Raw genomic sequence first — 15,561 nt, 5'->3', positions numbered from 1 at the left:
ATGAGGAAGGTGCAAATTTTATTCACACTTGGATTTGATTTGCAAGTGTTTAGAGGCCTCTTTGTCACCCTTAGATCCCTTTTAGTAAACACAATTGAGGTATTTTAAATGTAATTTTACGTTTGCCTGTTTTACACCAATGTGGCGTTGCCTTCCAGATTAAGTTACTTAACCAGGGTCAAACTTAGCCTTTATAAAAAGTCTTTATTCAGTTTCAAGATAGATTTGCCTGTACGAATGTCACACGTAGGAAGACACACATGGGAACAGCCTGGTGAAATAGAGAGTTGGGAAGAGGAAAAGTCCTGGACCATGCCTCAGAATTACATCAGCTGAGGCCAGTGTTGAAAGATTTTTCCCTCCAGGTGAGTTCTTCCAGTCGTGGGTCTGTGAGCCCAAGAAGGACATGCACACGGGTATTTTTTAAAGGATGCTACCTGGAGTGCAGTGAGTACACTGAGGTCACCACCGCAGGATAATCTGATTAGGAGGACCTGAGGCCGGGTCCAGTGAGGATGTCGACCTAGGAAGCTGCCTTCATCACTCTTCATGTGTCAGCGATGCCCCTCGCCCCTCGCTCCAGCTTTCTCATCTTAAACCCTCGGCAGCATAGACCCAGACGCAGCAATCTGGATCTCCAGATGCTTCCCCTCTGCTTTTTGCCGTAGGGAAGATTGATAAAACACGTTATTGCAATGGCCCAAGAAAACATGCAAGTACCTTGTTGATTTTATTTTTCTAAGTAGGTGTCGTTAAGAAGTGGGGCGGGGGTGACGTGCTGTCTTTCATACACTGGAATTTAAACCAGGCCGACTTCCCAAATCTACTTCTTTTAAGTAATTTCTGAATGTAATGACTCAGATCTTCCTTTCATCTCTGATTGCGCTTCTTCGTTTAGAAGGAAGGAGGAAACATTGGATGAACAACGTGCAGCCTTTCCAGTTGTTAGTAGAGATGAAAGTGGAAGTCCAAAGACTATCACTGTTAATGGAACTGGGGAGAGGAAGGGCCTCTGCTGGGTTCTAGCGCCCGCTCCGCGGAGGCGTCAGGGCCTGGGTCTGCTGACCAGCCCTGTCTCGGGGGCCGTGCACCTCTGTCCACGTTCATAGCATTTTGTGCCTCCGTTTCTTCTGCCCTTGCTGGGTATCAGCTCGAGAATTAAATGCTTCAAAAGCTCCTGTGTGGGTGACGTGGGAAGGAAAGAAATCAGGTAAACATTTTACATAGAAGATGCTGAAATCATCAGCATCAGTCACCTTGTGGGGAGGGGCCTTCAGAACCAAGAAATAGGACTTAAGCTTTTAGGTAAAAACTCATCCTGGAGACCCACAAAAAGGTCATTTTCCCACCTGAGAAAGGCACTGCCAGGAGGTCAGGGGCGGGCTGAATCCATGGGGTAGAAAGCCCTCCGGTGGGTTCACTGAGGAGAGAACAGCTTGGGCCTCAGTGTCCCGAGCACCCTTCCTTGCCGGGTGGCCCGGGAGCTGGCTGGATGCCTTACCAACGCCTCTGTTCAATTACTCACTCAGCAGACGTGTGTTGACGCATCCCTGCGTGCTTGGTGTGGCCCAGGCACAGGGCCTTGGAGCTCAGACCGGGCTCGCTCTGCAGTGCTGGCAGGCCGTAGGGGATCTTGTTCTGCAGAGGCAGGGCGCCGAGGCTGGAGAGGGTCCGTGAGGCCCCGGGTCCAGGGCCGGGAAAGGGCCCAAGTCTGACCCCAAATTCTCTGGTTTTTGTTTTGCCGTATTGCCTCCTGTTCATAGCGTGCAAATGTACATGAAAACGCTTTGCAAGGTCTGAAGTGCAACACTAGGTTCGCTCTGGACTTGCTGTCACCAAACGGACAGCTGAGATGGGGGGTAGCCTGCGCCCCTTTCCTCAATTGCCTGGCATAGGGGTGTCCCGAGCTGGCCTGGGGGCCCAGCTTCTTATCCCCCCGTCTCAGTGGAGAGGTGCCTTCCTCTGCCCTTGCTCAGCCTTGGCTTCTTAACTCAGCGTACCGGTGGGCTGGCTGGGGCCCGAGAGGGGCTGGTGTGTGTGTGTGTGTGTGCGTGCACACACACGAGGGCATGTACCAGCTCGATCCGGGTATGTATCTCATAGTGTTATCTGTGGTGTTTCTAAATCCTCCATCGTCCTTTACTGCAAGAAAGGAAGAGAAAATTCCCTCACTTCATGCCTGCCGAGCAGATAAAGTGTAGTCAGAACCCAGTAAGTCTTTCAGCAAATGCCAGCTCAATTAGAATGTGACAAAAACCAAAACAAAACAACCCAGCAGGGCGGAGGATGGTGCAGCGTGTATGGCTATAAAGTTAGATGCTCTGAAGAAATAAGACTGCTAATAAAATATTTTATATAAAACTTTTTACTTGTGTTCAGTGTTAAATGCTTCAAATTCAAAATAACTGGCTTGAACTGTACCAGGTAAAGGGGATTTTTAGGTTGTATTTGGAATATCTTCATTGTACATCTAGCATGAGTTCTGGTTCATTCCGTAGTGTTCTAGTCTAACACCCCGTTGTCAATAGTCACCTTTCTCTCTTGGTAACTTTCATGTTTTAGGTTGAACTGTCTTAAAGTTTTGTGTTTTTCCTCTGTTTTCCAGCCTCCTCACCTATCTCTTCCCTCTTGTTAATGTCGGCCGGGGCTTTAAGAATTGCCCAGAGCCCAGATGCACGGGCCCCACATGTGTCTCCCTTGCGATGGTCCCCGGGGACACGGGCCCTGGGCGGGAGGACCTAGGAGCCGCCGGGTGTAGGGTGTTGTCTTAGCTCAGCTCCCCAGCTTCGGTGGGTAATCTACACTGAGCCGCGCTTCTGAGAGCAGCGTGCTTAGGGCCAGGCTGTCATCCCCGGCTTGCCTTCCTCCCCAGGGACACAGGGCAGAACGCGGTGCTGGGCCAAGTCCCAGAGCGGACGGCCCCTGCAGTCCCGCCAAGTGACAGGGAGAGAGGGTGCGGGGAGCATCAGAGAGCGCCCTGGGGTGGGGCAAGCTCACGAGGCTCCCTTGCCTCCTCTCTGTACCCCTCCTGCCCTGCGGACCCCGCCCTTCTTCTGTGCAGCTTCCATTAAGGTCATGGTCCTTCAGATCCCTGCACTTGGCCTCCTGCCTCAGGGAGATTCCCCGGAGACAATCATCCTCTGCCAAAGCCAGATGTTCCTGACGTCCCTGTTGGCGCCTCCCTGGGACGAGAAGCAGGAAGAAGTTGGGGAGCCCCGCACCTCCATTGCACAGTCCAATTTTCACACCTGCAGGCTCCGCTCAGCCTGTGCTGAAAATCCAGCCTCCTGGGCAGGAAGTCGGCGTGAAGGTGATGCACTCACGCCCGTCCTTCTGCGGGCCTAGCCTAGGTTTTCTGTTAACTATCGCGTATCCTTCCCTTCTTCTCCCCATCTTTAAGGAAACGAGGGTTTAGCATTAGCTTAATTTTTTATGTTACCTCTGAACAGTCCACTTGGAATCATTCCTCAAACTGACATTCTGTGGCCTGGTCGAGCGGGCCCTGAGGCCAGCCAAGGAAGCCAGGTTTCTACAGATGACTAAAGTGAGCACAGGTCAGGCTCAGAGCCCCTGACCACCTCCCTGTTCTCAAAATAGTCCCTTGGTGTCAAAAAGGAGAAAGTACCCCAGGCACACTGGCCATCACATTCTGTCCAGCCAAGGGGTCATCACTGGTGGGGGCATGGCTTCGGGGCTTTTCCACAATATAATGACCATTGTAAAGCTGAAGAGAAAGGGACAGAAGCACAAAAGTGCCCTTGTGTTGTCACAGGCTGGGTCTGAGCCCTGCTTTGGGAAGGAGGGTGGTGGGATGTGCGTACACAGCTGGAGGGCCCGGCCCACCGGTTCCCAGGGAGACACCCCAAGCCAGGGACGTGGCCGCAGGCATGTGTGTTTCTCCCTGGGGTTCGTGGTTTGACCCAGATGTTGGGAACAGCATGAGCCCAAGCCACACAAGCGAAAAATAGCAAAGCTGGAAATGATTACAATCAGCTGAAGTGTTCTCTCAGTGGCGTGGCCCCACCCTCTGCTTGGTGTGTCTGAATAAGCATGAAAGAGAGCCCTGTTGATCACCTGTGGGCGCCTTTGGCCTGTACTTTGCACGTGAATCTAACCGTGGCCCTGATGCTGTGTACAGTTATATGGTATCTCCTACGTTCACTGATGTTCGGACATCTGATTCTGGGGAACTTGTAAGCCACCTGCTGGTACCTCTGCAGGACGGGAGTCATCCCTCACCTGCAGCGCGTGCCAAGGTGAGCTGGGACGGAGATGCTGAGGCTTGGCCGGCAAGCGTCAGAGTGATGAGGTGTGACCCACCCTGCTGCCTGCTTGGGGGCCAGTTCTCAAGTCCCCCAGGGCATCTCCTGGAAGGAGGGTTCAGGGAGCCCTTGCTGCCAGCACTGGGCATGGAGTGTTCTTTCATCTCCCCTGCTGTGAGGTGATTGTCCAGCATCAGCCCCTTCCTTCCATCACAGCCCTGGACCGGCACGGTGGAGCTTTCAAGAAAACGGTGTTTACCCAACAGGGCTTTGCTGAAGCAGAGGAAACAGCAGGTTCATCCATTTCTGGGGGAGAAGTTACCAAACCGACCTCCGCTCTTGGGGCCCCAGCATGTGCTCTCTTGTGCTGGGTGGAATGGATCAGGCCTTGAAGGGAAAGGCTGAAAGTCATGGGTACCTGGGTCAAGGTTAAGGTCCCTATATTCATGGGTTCCTGGACATCCCAGGTGCAACCTGATCTGAAAGGTACCACGGTTGGTTTCTTTGAGAATATGTCAGTGGTCATGGTAGATATTTTGTTTTTATATCTTTACATGTTTTCACAATTCTGTCGTCATGTACCTTGGGGGTCTCTTTTCCACAACCTTTGGAACATGGGTTGCCCAAGCTTCATCATAAATATCTCATTTCAAGTCCTCGGCCAGTGAAAAATGGTAGCCGAAGGTCCTATCATCCAAACTGCTAACAAAATGGACCACCCACCTCACACAAGGAGTTTTCTGTTTCTCTAGTCAAATGCTCCCTGGGGAACGGGGTGACCAGAAATGAGTTTCTCCATAGAATGTGTATGTTTAAAAAGTTAGCGTGTGTAGCTGACCCCCTTACCCGGGTTTGTTTTTCCTTTGCAGACATAGTGGCTTAATACCTGCTCATAGCTGAATCTGAATCGCTGCCTTTTACTTAATGGTTAGCTATTTAACATTTTTCCTTTGTTCTTTCTTCCAAAGCAAGAGTCAATGCAAATAACAATTTTAATCATCGTGTAAAGATGTGCATATATCTGTATATCTAATATGTAATTATGTAATGTCTGGTTTTTATAATGCTGTGTGGATAACCTTACATTGATTTAGCCACATGACTTTAGGAAATACTGTGCTTGCACGCTGGGAGAGGTATGTACTGTCATAGATGAGAATGACATCTATACATATGTGCATATATATGTGTGTGTGTGTGTATATATGTGTATATATATATATATATATATATAAAATAACAGCGGCTCCCTTGGGTACTTGTCTCCTTGGCTGTTTCCCTTGGGTCTATTGGAACATAGACCCAAGCAGACCCTAAGATGTGAGCTTTCTGACTCTACAGACTGTGGTCCTGCTTTGTATATTTCTGCAGAGATCTCCTTAGAAAATTTGTACGTGCATTTTTTGCAGACTTGAACTTTGTTTTCTGAAATTAGATGCCATTTATGAAAATGTGACATAAATCAAAATAAAGCATCGTTCTTTTCAGATTTCTGTTTCTCTCTCTGTTTTGCTTTTAACAACAGCAGCCTGCAGACCAGCCAGGAGAATTGGGCCTGGGGTCTGGCGGAGCCTGTGGGGAATTTTCTCCTTCTTGCACTGCCCTCTCTTATAATGAAAAAGTTCCTCTGGTAGGTGTTGTAATGGCTTTGGATGAAATTGGGAAGAAAAATAAGAGTGATGGTGGTGATGTGCAAGCCCCGCTTGTTAAGTGATGTGGTAGCACAGGGTCAGGTGCCTTTTATATGTGGTCTCATTTCACTGCCATCCTTGGGGCCAGTGTGTCACTGCCAGCCCATTTCACAGGCCAGGGAACTGAGGCTCAGAGAGATTAGACAAGTGGCCCGAGGCAAGTGGTGGAGGCAGAATCCAGACGGTGACAGTAGCCAGGGAACCGGCGCTTCGGCCCCTGCTTTGCACTCTCTCGTTTGGAAGAAGACACTGAGGAACGGACAGCAAAGATCCACCGGGTCACAGGAAGTGGCCTGGGGGAATCCGTGCCCCACACCCAGGGGAAATTTCTCCCAGATGCTTTGCTTAGGGTAGGGTGATGGGCGAACATCCCCAGGAGTCAGCTTTGGGGGTCTTTGTGCTGTCAGGGCCCCATATGGGTCAGCACTAGAGTTCAGGCGTCACTCTGGGATTAATCATCCGGGTGTGGCCATAATGGGGTTGGACTAGGTTACCTTTGCAGCTGTGGAGGAAGGTGTGCGTGCAGGGACAGGACAGAGAAACCACACTGAGGACCTGGCGCCCCCGTTCCTTCTCCCTGCCCAGGCTTCTCTGTCCCTGGATGCTGTCTTGCGCTCCCGAACCACCTGCCACCTTCCCCACCAAAATCCCCACTCCTTCCCCACTCCTTCCCAAATGATCTTTATTAGAAATTTTAATTTACAAATATTCTGCACACTTCTTTGAACAAATAATACAAAAGTTAGTAATCTCAGCCCCAAACCATCCTTCCCCAAGCCCACCCCCTCGAGATAACCAGAGCTGACGACCACATGGCAGGTTCTCACCCAGCCCCTCATCCCACCCAGAAAGACACTCTTCACGCCGCGCTTCCCGCCCCTCGCCCCAGATTGCCAACAGCGCCCTGGACCAGAAGGTACAGCACTCACGCCTTCATCAGAATGTTCCAGAATCCGTAGAGCCATGTCCCTTCTGATCCCTGCTGTGGTTGTTTCTACCATAACAACCATGCTTCAGTAAGTCTGAAAATTTGGAAAACATCCTTATACTTATATCCTTACAACCTACCATTTAAACCGCAGAAGCTTTTCTGGAAACTCAAGTGGAAGGAAATCCAAAATGCGAAACAGGCACGCAGAGAAGGTTTCCCACTGGAGGTGGAACTGCAGACCCCAAGGGTGCCCCCCACTCTCACGGTGCTTTCAAGGCAGCCCCATCCAGCACCCACATTCTGCCTCCGGTTCCATGTCACCTACACCAGGACGCTTCCCCCTGGCCTCTCCCAACCAGGCCATTCCTGCCCCAAACGGGATTCCCCTACGGGGCACTTAGGTTTAGGGACCGTCCATCCACCTGTTGGAGACCTTGTCTAAGTTGGCTGTGGCCTGAGACCCTGCCCACCCAGTCTTTCCTTCACCACTCCATTCAGTGGTGTCAGATCCGCAGTGAGATCTGAGACCTCCTGCTGCACCCGCTCTCCTTCCTCACAGGGTCCCCCCCATGAGTCTGCTGACCATCTGACCCTGTGCGGGTGTCTGAGTTTGAAGCTAAATCCCTCCTCTCCATGCCACTGAATGTTCAAGAATTCTTGGAATAGCATGATAAATTCCAGTGAATTTTCGACATATTCTGGAACAGTGCAGAGGGAACCATTGCCAAATAAAAAATGCTGAAGCGACGCTCTTACAGACCAACCATACTGACACAAGAGGAGGGGAGAAGAATATAAACACCACAAGAAGTTATCAGTAGGTTTAGTGGCCGCGCTGTGTGCTGGGGGCTGGTCGGGGGGAAGCCTGGTGTTATCCTCCTTTTCCACCAGCAGCAGTGGGGTTCTGGCTTCTCCTTGGCAAGTCAAAGCTCTCATTCCATGGTTTCTGGAAGGTTCTACAAATATGCACCATTAGTCAGTGAGGAAGGTACTTGATATCAAAGTGATCCCTGGATCTTGTGAAACTCAACTGATCATTTGAATTCACCCTGAGCCACTTGTGGATTCAAATTTTATGGGCGCACTGACCAGGAGGTGGGGAGGTTTAAGGGTGGTGTAAAGGCCACGTGGGCCGTGGGCAGTCAGTGTCAGCTAAGTGCCTTCAGGGGGGCTGAAGTCCGCCTGGATGATGATGATATTAGACGCAGCCCAGCAAAAGTGGCCAGCCCATCCGGGTTTGAGTCTTAGCAAGGCCGTGTCCTTGAGCGAATTTGTCTCAATGTCCTCGTTGGTGAAGTAAGGGTAAATAGCAAGTTACTCACTGCACTCTGGATAAAAGAAAAAAGGTTTCCGGTCCACACTGTAGTACTTCTTATCCCAGAATTTTAAAATCGGTTAGCACTCTGGGTACTTAATTGACATCCGCTGTCTGGAGCCAAGAAGGTTGTTTAAAATTCCCAAGGGAGACCACCCCCCCCCCCCGAGAGACCCCCATCGGGTCACAGCGAACACAGGGACAGAAGAGGGCGCAGTGGGATCATCTGCTGGCTCCTGGCAAGCCGGTAATTAGAATAATTATTCTAGTTTATCGGCATTTCAGTGTTTCCTTTTTAAACCTAGCCAGTTATTATGGACCTTTACGCAAGGTTGGAAACATATTAACTATTTAATTTCCTTATCCCAAATCTATTGTGACTTACAAACTGAATTAGATGGGAATGACCAGTGGGAGGGGCTATGATTCAGCCACAACCTTCTAGAAGGGCTCCGAATCCTCCCCGCCTCCTGCTGTTGGCCTGTCCTCACAGGCTGCCTCTGGGCGCCACTCCCTGACCAAGTTACTGTAGGGGTCCGTGGAGAGTTTCCTCTTCCAGAAATGAAAATGGGGATGGTGGTACCCCTCACCGCGTGGGCTTTCGAGGAGTTAACAAATCTCAAGCACCTGATGGGTGTCTGACGCATGCCAAGTGCTTGGTCATCTCATTAGCTTTGATTATCTTTACAGATTCCCCTGGGTGTCCGCCAGGGACTCCTGGCTGGCTGCACCGTGAGATGTCCGTACCTGGGGGAAGGATAAAGGCAGAAACCACCCTGCCCCCAGCACAGAGCACCCCGGGAACCGCATCTCTCCAAGTTCCTTCCACCCACCAGATGTCACCCTGAGACGCTGGGCTTCATGCAGACCCTTTGTGTGTCTGCCCAAAGGGTGAAACGAGAGGCAGCCACACCGTTAGGGCAGACCCACAAAATGTGGTACACACGTGTTTCAGCCTCACCCCAAAATTCATTTGCGATGTGCACATCAGTGACTTGAGTTTTCTCTATTGCTGAACTTAAAATCCCCACCCAGGCACTTTGGGGCAAATTCCATCCCATTCCCTGCTGAGCGAGCTGGGGCTTGCTGGGGTCCGGGCTTCCATGCTGGGCAGGGTTGTGTGGACCTCCGCAAGCCCCCCCGCCAGGCTGGCGCGTACCGAGGTGGGGTCCCGATGGGACACCCTCCCAGACCCTTCTGGAACCTGCGGGTTCAGCGGGGTTGCTTCCAGCTCTCTTTGGCAGGATACACAGCAGACCGGGGTCCTCACTGACCTGAGGGCACTGGAGCCGCCTGCCACCCCCGCGCATCTTCCCCTCCCCTCCACCCGGAGGCTGCCCCGTCTGGTGTCCAGGCTGGGAACGGAGAAAGAGCCCCCTCTACTGTGAGAGCTCAGAGCTGCTGGGGTGGGTGAGTGTCTTCGGACGCTGGAACCAGATCTCCCTGCACTGCGTGTGACCCTGGGGTCCTGACCTAACCTCTCTGTGCCTCTGCTTGTTCACTTGCAAAAATGGAGATGATCATCCGTACTTTGCAGGGCTGCTGTGGGAATTAAAGGAAGTCAAATGTGTAAAACCCCGCAGGGCTGCGGCGGTGGGCACTAAAGGAGGGTGAGCGGCTCTTTCAGTATTTTTAGGGGGAGACAGGGCGCTTCCCTGAGACGCCCGCCTCTCTCTCTCCCCACCCACCGGGCCCAGAGGACATCTCTGGAGGCGGAAAATGAAGGGCACTGGGCCATGCCTTGGGTTAGACTTAACCACAAGAGAAAAGAGAATGAGAAAAAATACAAAATTCTCTGCAAAGATGAAGTTTTCCCTTAATCGGTGGACACTGGGGGTCAGCTTTGCTCAGCCTTGCGCATGCTGTCAGCAGGCAAGGTAGCTGGGGGGTGGGGTATCTTAATAAATCTTATCTAGGAGGTGGATGGCTTGAAGCCAGGCTACCGCTGGGATTGCAGGAAGCCATCATCACTCAGGTCAGCCAGCACGGGGTGTTGATGGTCGCTGAGGTTTGGGCCAGGTCGGACGGGGAAGAAGGCTTGCTTGTGTCCGTCTCCGTCGTGGTCAGGGTGGTCCGGCCTGATGGTGGTCTGTGAGCACATTTATGAGACTACCACAGCCTCCCACACCGTGTGGTTAGGGCGAGGCCTGGGATCGAAGGGGGTGCCCATAACTCAGTAACGATATTTTAACGTAATTTTTATAAAAGTGGCCTGGCGGGGTGCCCACATGTCTGTGGTCTTCATGGCTCAGGGGACAAGTGAGCCACCGGTTTTACTTATTTCACTTTTACCGCAAGCTGGAGAGTGAAAGTCTCAGAGCCTGGGTCAGCGTCTGCCTGGTCAGGCCAGTCTCTGGAGACCTCGTCCTTCCCAATGTCACAGCCCCTCACAACTCACTTCACATCCATTGTCAGGTGTCTGCCCTGCACAGATGGGCGTGCCCAGCTTCTCTGCCTGGCTGGACATCACTGGGGCTGTGCTCCGCCCTAGACACCCTGACCTAATCACCAGACTCTGAGATTTTTGAAAACTCCTTGGGTGATTCTAACATCCACGTCCATTGCTTCAACCACTTGTGAAGCACTGGCTTTGGGGAGGGGCTGGTATTCCCGTTCACCGGGACCCCAGGGCACACGGGGCCCGGCTTGCACGACGACCCACCCTGCCCCCTGCACGAACAACGGAGCGAAGGTTGGGGAGAGATGTGTGCGCCCCAGGACGGGAAGATTAAGGCCCACCTCCCCATCCTCCCACCTGTGGACGATTCTCCTGAGCAGGGATGAAGGTCGCTCCGGTGTCTGAGTCTGGCCTGGGGTCTTCCCAAGTCCCCCGGGAAGCACACTCTCAAGACGGGGCCCTGAACAGCCAGCAAGGGAACAGAAGCCGCCGTCTGGGGCCTGGGGGTGGGGGGTGAGGACCGTCTCCCTTGATGGTGTCGGTGGCCTTGACACAGAAGCAGTGGCTCAGATCTGACCACGGGAGTGACGGGTGGGTGGTGGCAGCAGCGTCTGTGAGGGGAGATAGCAGCTCCCCTGGGCCTCGAGCTCCATCCAGAAGGGCGGGTGCAGGGGCCTGGGATGCTGGGGCCTCTGGGGTGGTGTCCCCTCAGCGGGGGCTTTGAGATGAGTTACTTATCCTACAACAAAGGTAATAATATCTCACTTCTAGGATGTTCATAGCATCTCACTCGAGAGACCTGGCCCAAAGTGCAAGCTTAAAAACAAAGCCTTTTGTTTCGAAAAGGAGCCAGTGTCTCTTTTCCAGCGGGAAGGATGGCTCAGACCCAGGAACCCCCCACTCCGGAGGCTGCGCTGCTTTCTGGCCCCCTTGCGGCGTAAACAAGCCCTGCGGTAGAATCAGTAGAATCGTCTGTGCAACCTTAACAGAGTCCTGTCAGCAGAAGGAGAGCAGGACACTCAGCGTGGACGGCTGGAGACCCTCCCGGTGTCCGTGGAGAGCTGCGTGTCCCCAAGAGTGAGGGAGGGGACAACTCTCCATCTCGGGGTTACTAAGACTTCATGAGCGTTCGTGGTGACACTTGCTCATTTATCCACAAAGCTGCATCCATTTTCAGAGGAAAGAAGCAAAAGAAGGCCACCCAAGCTGTCACAGATGGTAAACTCGACTTACAAAGAAATACCAAAAAGTGCCAATTGGTAAGATGGTTTTATTGGCTTTCTCTTCGCCAAGAAAGACATTAATAATCTTTTTTCTTTTGGAACTTACATTTGAAACGGTGTTTCTCAAGTGACACTTAGAAGGTGGCTTGCCCTCCCCGTCAGGTCAGCACTAGATGTGAGGTTTGCTGCACCCTCACAGCTAGGGAGGTACTTTGGGGCCCTTCCCTCCTCCCCAGGCCTGGGGGAGACCCTCTGCTGGGAGATGCTCAGACACCCTCCGCCGCCCCCGTCTGTGAAATGCTGAGAAGGGAGAGAGTGACTCGGCAGAAATAAAACACAACAGCAGGAAGTCTCAGGACTGAAGACGTGTCCTCATGCTGAGTACGGGAGCTTTATTCTTTAAGGCATCAGGCCTCGCACATTAGGGGCGGCGCTTGCCGGGAGCAGGTGATAGAACAGGAGAGGCTCTAGCACCAGGCAGAGTCCCCCTCCCACCTGTCGGGCAGCAGCATGGCCTCAGAAGGTGCATTCTGGAAACAAAGCACAGACACGCGTTACCCTGAGCCGTCTCATCCCTGCCCACCCGCTGCCCCGCTTCTGCAGGTCCAGACAGGCTCCAAGGTCAGCGCCGTTTGCTGCTTTCCACACCAAGTCCCTGGGGAAGGGTTGAGTTTCCCCCGACCCTCGTGGGAGAATAACCACATGCCCCACGGGGACCCAGGTTGTAGGGGCAGATGGCACCGGAGACGGGCCCAGGCAGGGCCACTGCCAGAGTTCAAGGAAGTGTCGTCGCAGGCCGAGGAGCCGGCAGAGTGGGGACGGCCAGCGCAGGGGTGACCCTCCCTCCTGGGCCCAGAGCCTTATCTGGACCTCTGCCCGGGTTTGCTGGGAAGGGGAGGAGCCCCTGGACAGTGGGCAGGGGCCCCGTGCTGATTAGGGAGCCGGGATCAGGCTGAGATGCGGCCTCCTTTGTTGTTATCTGGGGACGAAGGGCAAGAGTGGCCCCCCGGGTGCTCATTCCAGGAAGGGGCCTTAGGTAGCTACGTTCATCTTAGACGGTGAGCTGGCACCGGGGCTGCCAGATGGCTCACGGCCACCTCCACGCCCCCCGTGTGATGGGTGAGGCATGGAGCCAAGACAGCAAATCCCCCGTGCACAGCCTGCTCCTGACACGCGGTTCCCCAGGGGCCGTCCTGCACCCCACCGCTCCAGCGATGGAGGGGTGAGCACCTCGTGCTGGGGGCAGGGCGGGGGATGGCAGGGCGGGGAGAGGTGCCAGGACTCCAGCCCGGCCGAGAGCATGTCGCCAGTCGCAAAGGACAGAGACTCTGCAGGGGTCGTGTGCTGAAAAGGACCTTGAAATCCGCCCAGCTTTCCAAACCTACGTATTGTCCATTTCTCTCCAGAGTAATTTTTAAACTAGTTCCCTCTCCATAGGGCCTCGACTTTGAACACCTTTCTGAAATGATTAGAGTTTGCAGAGACCTCCTTGGCCAACTGACAGCCGTGGCGCAGGGGGTCCCACCCAGGGCCCAGGTGTGTGAGGCTTCCTGGGGGCCCGGGAAGGTCCCCCGTGCACGTGGGGCTGACTCACCTGCTTCCTGCAGGGGCTTGAAGCACCAGGGCACCCCGTGGATGCTGGAGTCGAAGCAGCAGCCACGATTGTTGCACTGCTCGGGGGTGACCTCGGGGTAGCCGCAGTCTACCCTGTCCTTGGCCGGGACCATGCACTGGTTCGGCGCTGTCCCAAACAAAGCCCAGTCAGAGCCCTTGCTGGCTTGGGGTTGGTCTACTGGCTGCACTTTGCAGGTCTGCACCCTCCCCCAGCTCCTGAGTTCAAAGGCTGTGATCTCACCCCTCCCATAACCTGTGCTTGTCTGCGTGTCGAGGACACTCTCCCTGTAAATGTTTAAAGGGAAATGTTCTGTAGGAGATCTGGCTGGCTGCCTGGTGCTTCTCACTTGGGTGCTCCTAGCACCCTGTCAGGAAGTCAATAGGGCCTGGATTCCTTCCAGCTGGCAGGTACCCATGGAAATCCAGGGCCCCTGAACCCGGAAACAATGTTCCCCTTCGTTGTCTTATCAACAAAATCTCCCCCTTAAAACAAAAGAAGAAGGCGGGCATTCAAAAGAGGAAATCACAATGCGTGCTATTTTCTGCTTCTTTTCTGAATCTCCCTACCCCCCTGTCAAACCTTCCCTGTACATCCTTGGGCCTCTAATATTCATTTTCCAAGTAAGTCTTCATGTCTGAAGTTCAGCAAAAGTCCACTTTGCCTTATTTCTTAAACTGGATTTTTCCTTAGGAAAATAGAAATCACGTGAAATCTCAGATCCTCTTCTATGGCTGCCAATTCATAATTCCTTATTCCACTGCTTCGCAAACTTTGCTCACATTGGGATCAGCCGGGGATCTTGAAAAACCATTGATACCTCCTCCCACCCAGAGACTCTCTGATATAGTTGGCATATCCTGGGCTTTAAGAGTGTTAAAATCTTCCAGGCGATTCTGATGGGTGACAAGTTTGAGACCTCTCAGTAGATAACGGCCACACCCTAACTTCTTCACACTCTGGTTAATGGAGCAGCCACGTTCCATTGGAACTGCAGTGCAATGGCTAAATGAAAACTATGTTTGTAGGTATTGAAAATGTTCTGGAAGTGATCGTTTTCATTTGTCTTTTCTTTTTGTTTTGCGAATGTGCCAGAATAATGCACAAAGACCTATATTGTAATTCGGAAATCTCCAGCAAGGAAGGCAGTAGGATAGTGGGCTTCGGTGTTGGCTGCCAGCCAGGTGGACCTGGGTTCCAATCCTGATTTCCACACTGCCCGAGAGGGTCAGTTATAAACTTTTTGAGCCTCAGTTTCCTTGTCTGTAAAATGGGGACAGCAAGACCCAATTTGTAGAGCTGTTGAGAGAAAATGTGTGTGTCTGGTAGGTGGCAATTATTAAATTATTAAGGGGCCTGGTCACTCTCCTCAAGCCACAGGAAGCCCCCAGCCTGGCTCTTCCACGTCCCGTCCCCTCGTCATGTGCTTCCACCCCGCCACCCGGCCCCTCCTCCTCCCTGCTGAGTGGGAGGAGGTCAGAGCGGTACTCACACAGGCCCACGTACTGCCCAGTCGAGCTGGAGGACACCAAGGCCAGGACCATCACCAGCAGCCAGAACTTTCTGGCCTCCATGGTCACAGGCGGGCTCTGGGGACCCGTCGGCTCAGAGAACATGCCACGTCAGCCGAGAAGACTCATTTATACCCCTGTGTTTACACAGGCACTCCGGATTCTGTTTGTCTGGGGAGCCCTTCCCTCTAGGTCCGGCCCCACCTGCTTCTCCTCAGCACAAGATGGTACAGCCCCCAGAGCGTCGACCATCCCAAAGGGGAGAGGCTGCTTCCGACCCCACCTTTTTGGTAGCAAGCCAGCGGTGGTAGCAGATTCCAGTTGCCTGTGAATACCTCTCTGTCAGGGAGCAGGGCCATGTCAATGCCTGTGTTAGCCTGGCTGGGAGAAAAGGATAAAGGCTCAGCGTGGGGCTGGAGGGCAGGGTCAACAGGCCTGGGCATCAATCCTGCAACCCGCCCAGCAGCAGGCCACCAGGGTTCCTGCTCAGCGACAAGAGCTCCCAGGCCGCTTAATCACAGACCAGCCTCGGGTACTTGAAAAGACAGGTGACGGCGCAAGTGCGGTATGTGGTGCGTGCAGATTTCACAACTCTTGAAAGGTAGAAGTTCCTTTTCT

General features: G+C 53.1%; 1 protein-coding gene across 1 annotated transcript; it reads right to left on the bottom strand.

The window, feature by feature from the left end:
• Positions 1-11,853: 11,853 nt before the first annotated feature.
• Positions 11,854-15,103, bottom strand: TFF3 (trefoil factor 3). Its single transcript, XM_061192841.1, has 3 exons — positions 14,925-15,103; positions 13,415-13,561; positions 11,854-12,350 (listed from the first exon to the last, which is right to left on the bottom strand). Exons 1-3 carry the CDS (start codon positions 15,046-15,048, stop codon positions 12,337-12,339), a joined length of 285 nt encoding a protein of 94 aa, XP_061048824.1. The 5' UTR covers positions 15,049-15,103; the 3' UTR covers positions 11,854-12,336.
• Between the last annotated feature and the right edge of the window lie 458 nt (positions 15,104-15,561).

Source organism: Eubalaena glacialis, chromosome 6 (assembly GCF_028564815.1).
Source record: "Eubalaena glacialis isolate mEubGla1 chromosome 6, mEubGla1.1.hap2.+ XY, whole genome shotgun sequence".
NCBI classification, from domain to species: domain Eukaryota; kingdom Metazoa; phylum Chordata; class Mammalia; order Artiodactyla; family Balaenidae; genus Eubalaena; species Eubalaena glacialis.
The sequence above is the reverse complement of the archived record's forward strand: the minus strand, read 5'-3'. Positions and strand labels throughout refer to the sequence as shown.

Excerpts from the sequence above, each read along its gene's own strand:
- TFF3 (XM_061192841.1), bottom strand. The coding sequence starts at position 15,048 with ATGTTCTCTGAGCCGACGGGTCCCCAGAGCCCGCCTGTGACCATGGAG. Across the intron at positions 13,562-14,924 it reads TGGGCAGTACGTGGGCCTGT|CGCCGAACCAGTGCATGGTC; the intron begins GTGAGTACCGCT and ends TGTTTGGGACAG.